The sequence below is a fragment of the Chaetura pelagica genome, unplaced genomic scaffold, assembly GCF_000747805.2.
Source record: "Chaetura pelagica isolate M959 unplaced genomic scaffold, ChaPel_1.0 scaffold142, whole genome shotgun sequence".
In the NCBI taxonomy this organism is placed as follows: Eukaryota; Metazoa; Chordata; class Aves; order Apodiformes; family Apodidae; genus Chaetura; species Chaetura pelagica.
Window position 1 is genome coordinate 2,926,551 of NW_009952973.1, and position 6,000 is coordinate 2,932,550.

The 6,000-nt window shown below is 36.4% G+C and overlaps 1 protein-coding gene across 1 annotated transcript in view; it reads left to right on the top strand.

Annotated features, from left to right (window-relative positions):
- The window catches only part of LOC104387268, a 61,867-nt gene extending 56,493 nt beyond the window's left edge, over window positions 1–5,374 (top strand). Inside the window, exons 13-14 of the mRNA XM_009995986.1 lie at window positions 3,982–4,072; window positions 5,046–5,374. Coding sequence (XP_009994288.1) covers window positions 3,982–4,072; window positions 5,046–5,120 — 166 coding nt within the window. The 3' untranslated portion in view covers window positions 5,121–5,374. The remainder of the gene's footprint in view (window positions 1–3,981; window positions 4,073–5,045) is intronic.
- Window positions 5,375–6,000: the final 626 nt, after the last annotated feature.

A 6,000-nucleotide genomic window follows, 5' to 3' on the forward strand; every position in this document is an offset into this window, starting at 1 on the left:
TAAATTTCCACTGAAACAGAACAGAGAAGGGAAGAAGTAAAAAATGTCATGCTTCCTAATGGTACTTCTAGAAGTTGATTCATTGTGGTTCCTTCATGCTGTTTATGTTCATAAATAAAAGTTGAAATTTGCTGTGTCTGGATGAAGCCAATTTATTTTGATTAATTAGATTATCTGTTCTGGGTTTGGCTTCCTTTAATGATGTGATAATGGAGCTCTGTGAGTGAATTGAAAAACTGCTGAGGAAAAAGAATAAATCTTTTGTGGAAATATTTAGGATTATAAGGATTATGCCCATGTGCTTCAGATTGTGTACTTTCTTTTTAAATTGCTTGTTTATTTTTAGTTTTAGCTGTCATTAAAAGAGCTATCATACTCTTTCATTTTCTTTCCTTCCCTTTATTTAAAATGTGAGTGGTTAAAAAGTGCATTAGTTTTGCTACTAGAAACATACCAACCGTGGCTGTGTCTCACTACAGAACAGAGATGGTCAGCCAGTTGCCTTTCATTCTTTTTAATTAAGGCTATTAAATAGGTGTCCTAAACAGAGAAAATCTGGGATTATTATTGATAGAGAGCACTGAAAACTAAAACTTTCAGATTTTCAGGTAACAGTAACAAAATATGGTCTTTTAACCCCCCCCCACCTCAAACCTGCAAACCTGTGTGATTGCTTCCCCCACCATGTAGAGTACATTCTTAACAGTTAATCAGTTTTTCATGGGCATAGGGGTGATGCACAAGCTCAACATGAAAGGTCAGCCCAATCTGAGGGTGAGGGTAAGAAGACAGCAGTATTCAGACAGAAATTTGCTCCAAATTAAGTAAGGATGTAAGTCTTTTGAATTCTGACTGATACCATCATTAAAATAGCATCAATGCTGCAAGAAGATGAGTAGCTAGATAATACTGCATATGAAAGACTTATTTTTTTTACCTTTAACTATTTTGCCCTTAATATTAGTTTATCTGCATGGTGTTTTGTATTTGAGACTTTATAAATTGAGATCTGATAATCTTAAAATATGGAATAAGAAACTTTCCATTTAGTAGTCCAGTCATTTAAGAAGGATAGTAAAATTGTCCTTTGAGAACTTACTAGTTTCATCTTACGAAATAGTTATCTTTATGCTTTGAGAGGATTCCAGTGCTCAGAAATACAAATATGACAGCTGATTTCTTCTTACTGGATATGTTTAGTAGGAGCTAAAGAACAGAAGAGTGAATACTGATGCTTCTACATTGCTTTTTTGTATTTATGTTTATTATGAGGGGAAAAATATTCTCTACAGTGTATCTCTTATGCAGTCACCTCTTTAGCTTATGGACTCAGTTCCTTATTTCTTCTGATTGGAGGAATCCCATCTTTGTCTTTAAGTGCATCAAACAGTTTCTGTACCATTATTATTTTCATGCATTTTAACAGGGTATTCACAGGGAAATCTGACTTTGAATATACACGGACAGCACTTTAAAGGAAGCAGTTAAGCAGACACCCCATTGGGCATAAGCATAGGAGCTCAGCTAGAACAGTGAATTTTCCTTGCTCTATTGGTTTCTGTCACAGGCAGAGTAGTCTTTGAAGGGTTCATTTGTTTTCTGTGCTTTTTAAAAGCAGCTCTTAAAAATGTTTATTGAGTTGTGCAATTAGATAATATTTTCTTCCTTTAGATCTCAGCTAATTAACCTTAATTGTTTAATTATGCTGGGTAAATGCATGCCAACATTTTGGTTGACTTATTGTTGCTGCTTTAAGACTCTTTTGATGGTTATAGTGTTTGTTTATCATAGGAGTGTTCTTTTTTGTGTAAAATATTTTGGATGCTCAGATGCTTCAAACAGACCTTGAAATATTGAAAATGCTGACCTCTGTATATTATTCTGTAACTCTAGTTTTAGCTAGAGTATTGCACTCTAAATACTTCCTCAAAGTCCTTGAAGTGAGTGTACCATTCTGTGATGTTCCAAATTAGGATGTGTTGCTTGTATTACATGCACTCTCTGCCAGAATTACTGCAGAAAGTGAAACTAAATTCTTCCACTCTTTTTTGTCGTTTGCTTCTGCTTTTGTATGTTCTTCAGTTTCTCTCCTGATTTAAATGATTTGATTCTTCATTAAACTTCTTTTAAGAACTGAGGTATAAGCTTCTGGAATACATATTCTATTAGTCTAGTTTTCATGGAGACATCTGCCAATTGTTAAGTCACTTGCTGCCTGGAAGTTTTTGCCAGTTTTTCAGAGTAACATTTACATGCAGTGCTTTGGTAGACCTCTAGCGCTCATGGTATGTGGTTATTGGTAATCTCTGAGTTTTTTTTAGTTGAAGTTGTTGTGGAGTCCTCTGAACTTTGATGTCGATGATTAAGCTACTAAATTTAGTAAATTATGTAGATGACTGATTGTGGAAATGGCTTTAATTTTCATATCCCTGTTGTCTAGTAGAGCACTGTTGGATTAACAGAGCTTTCCTGCCTCCCCAGTGGATTTGCCTTTAAGCATGATAATGTTGCCTGGCAACAGAACGTTAACACCAGTTTTCTTCTTAATAACAACTAATAATGTTAATACTAAAGTAGAGTGTGATAATGAAAGGGTAAAAGGAACAGTGAAAACTCCTTGCCTGGGAGACAGGTGCAGACACACTGTGACTGCTGCTTGCAAAGTGTTCACCGGGCTGCTCAGCAGAATGAGAGGCTGACCACATCTTCTATGAAAGGTTTGGGTCTTGTGCCCAAGCTACAAAGGCATACGGAGCTGTGAATATCAGCAGCATCCATCATTTTCAAAATGCTAAAAAGGAGCTTAAAAAGCTAAATCTCAGACTGACAAAATTGGCAGTACAAGAGCACTGTGAGAAATTCTAGCTATTTCAGAGGATAGATTTGAAGAAGCTGTCCCAAACAGATGATCAGGTAGATGACTAAAGAAAAATAGGTGATGATGGAGGGAGCGTGATTTAAATTGCAGCAGTCAGTCATTGGGAGACATAGCAATATTGTCTTTCTCTGTTACTCCTCATGTCTTGCTCTGATTGTCATGTTCTGATTAAATCCTTTCCTGTGGAACAAAGGAAAGCTATGGAGTCCTTACACAAAGAAAATATCGGAGGAAAGCAAAAACAAATAAAAGAAGAATACAAGGAAGATGACAAAATATTGAAAAACTGCATGGAGAGGCAAATGGAAATATGCTATGGACTTGTTCATGGAATTTGAAACAACTTTGTTAGGAAACCACTGAGCCATTTGCCAAACTTCTGCAAAAGTTTCCAAATTGGAACTGCACCAGTCAAAAGCAAGGATGGAAAAATGCTTAACGTAGCAATGGAAACGTAGCAATGAAATAGGTCTGTGACACTAAAGTAACATTCAATCAGAGCAAAGTACACGGCTCCAAGAAGGCATTGAAATGTAGCTCTACTTTTCGTTTGTTATAAAATTCTTATGACCAACTACAGATAATTTGATCTGGTGACTCATAGTTATTTCACAGTAATAAAGAGGATGCCTTCTCAATTAGCTGGCAACCTTGGTTAGCAAATAATGGTAGTATTTTTCAGTATCAGAACTAGGAAGTATTAAAAATACTTACCTATGCCCACTGTGTTCACTGAGCTTATACTGGATCTTGAACCTCTTGGCTCTGGAGCTTTCTGTAGGGGATTTAACTCTTAGGGAGAAAATAAATGTAGGAAAAAAACTTGATAGAAATAAAGTAGTTTTGAAGTTGAATAAGAGGAGGATAATTACTTTATGGTCCTACTTTAAAACCATTAAGCACTGTTGATTTGGAGTAAGGGGAAAGAACAAGAAGGCAAGGAAGGCCATGAGTTAATCTTCAGTTAGCTTTTAGGCTTGACTCAGCAGTGTGGGACGCCTTGAAAAGCATGAAGGTTTTGTATGCTGTCTTTTGCTCGATGATCTGTAAAAGTCTTTCTTTCTCAATCTTGTGAGAAACAATGTGTAGATTTTATTTTACAGGTACGAGTTGCCAGGAATCCATGGATTAAATTTTGTCCTGAGGAATTCCCTTGGTGGTGGTGGCATAGCATCGCTAAGAAGTGACCCACAGGCATGTATCAAAGCATTGATTTTATGCCTTAATCTTTTATAACTGTATTACACAGCCATTCTTGGGAGGGATCTGTAAGCTTTTAGTTTTGACTCTTCAGTTCCTTTTAATTTCCTATCAATACACTTTATTTATTTAATTGTTTTAAGGTTGGAAAACAATATAGGAAATATAAAGTTGATGTAGAAAAATATGGGTACAAGAAGCTATTAAGAGAGTCTTCAAATCTATTATGTTCTTTATTATGTGCTACCTGTGGTTTTTGGATGCACCAGCAAAATTAACTTCTTAAATAGTCTGTCGTGTTTTGAAGAATGCAGATTTACAGGACAATTCTGATTAAGTCTTTCCTAGTACATATAGAAGCCATTAACTGTCCAACAACTCCTCTAGCTTACCCTATGACAGTTAAATACTGATAGAATCACAGAATCATAGGGGTTGGAAGTGACCTCGAAACTACATCTAGTCCACCCCCCCTGCCAGAGCAGGATCACCTAGAGCACATCACACCAGGATAATTCATATAAATCTGAAAAACAGCTAGATAGGAGATCTTTTGTGTCAACCACATTATGGGAATATGAAACTAACATTTTTTGCAAGTGTACAATTTCAGTATTAAATATTAGAAACATCTAAACCTGAAGATGAGATCCCTTAATGTGGTGATCGTACGGCCTAGTCTGATGGGGCTCTAAGCAGCCTAGTCTAGTGGGAGGTGTCCCTGCCCATGTTGGGGGGTTGGAACTAGATGATCTTTAAGGTCCTTTCCAACCCAAACCATTCTGTGATTCTGTCTAAGTATAGGCAATGATAAATACTCATAAAACTTAAAAACATACTGAATTCTTACATTGATTATAGGAAAATACCCTATTAAACCATTTTCAAAAACTTAATTTACAAATGTGGTATATTTAGATATTAAAATTAAATGTTGGTTTGTTGTTTTGTTTTGTTTTTCTTACAGGGGAAAGCACTTGGACAGATGCTGCTGGATTTCCAGATTAAAAATGTTCCTGATTTAAAATCACTGATAGAGTAACAGGTGTCTAGTACGTATACTTTTAACACTGATTGGTGTAAAATATGTTATAAACAAGAACTGGCTTCTTGAGTGAGATTTTCTTTTTAAAAGTCAAAGAACAGAAGTTAGTGACAGTTATCTCTCAGAGGCCTAGCTATATGGCACAGATTAGCAAATATTTTGAGTAATACCAGACTAATAGCTTTGTCTGTGACTGATAACATTTCCTGTCTAAATAATACATTGGATGAAGAATTAATTAATTTCCTGTAGAACAGAATTAATCAAATTGCAAGATAACATTTAATTAGGAGTCAAGGTCATCTTTGTTCCAAGATAGAAATTATCTCCTGTTCAGACCATCTCTCTTTTCCTTCTCTCAGTCTTTATTTGAAAGTTAAATGAACTGAAACAGTTGAGCTCCTGTCAGCCATGTTTGTCCTGTGCATAGAGTGAGGCTGGGTAACCTGCTGTTCATTGCTATGAAGTCAGCACTGTCTCCTGCTGAGGAACAGCTTTCTCTAATGGGCAATGAGGAAAAGTAGTTACTGTTACAGTATGACTGGTAGTAAATGCTACCTTTGGTCAGGATCCACTGACTTCCAGCGCTTTGTCCAATTAATGACAGACTTTATGATTACAGTTTCCAACATCTCTTACTAAGTAATCCATTGGTCGAAAGCACTGACTAGCAGTAAATTGTAGATCTTGGCATGGGAATAAATTTGAAGATAAAGGCAGGAGAAAGTGCTATGAGCTAGTCTGCCTGCCTGCTCACGCTTGTGATGGTGCATTCCTGACAGGTAGGAAGGGGGCCGTGTGGTGGAGGGATGGATACCTTGTTTTGTTTCAGGGCTGTGAAGTTGTTATTTTGTGCAACAGAGTCCCATCTGGCTGC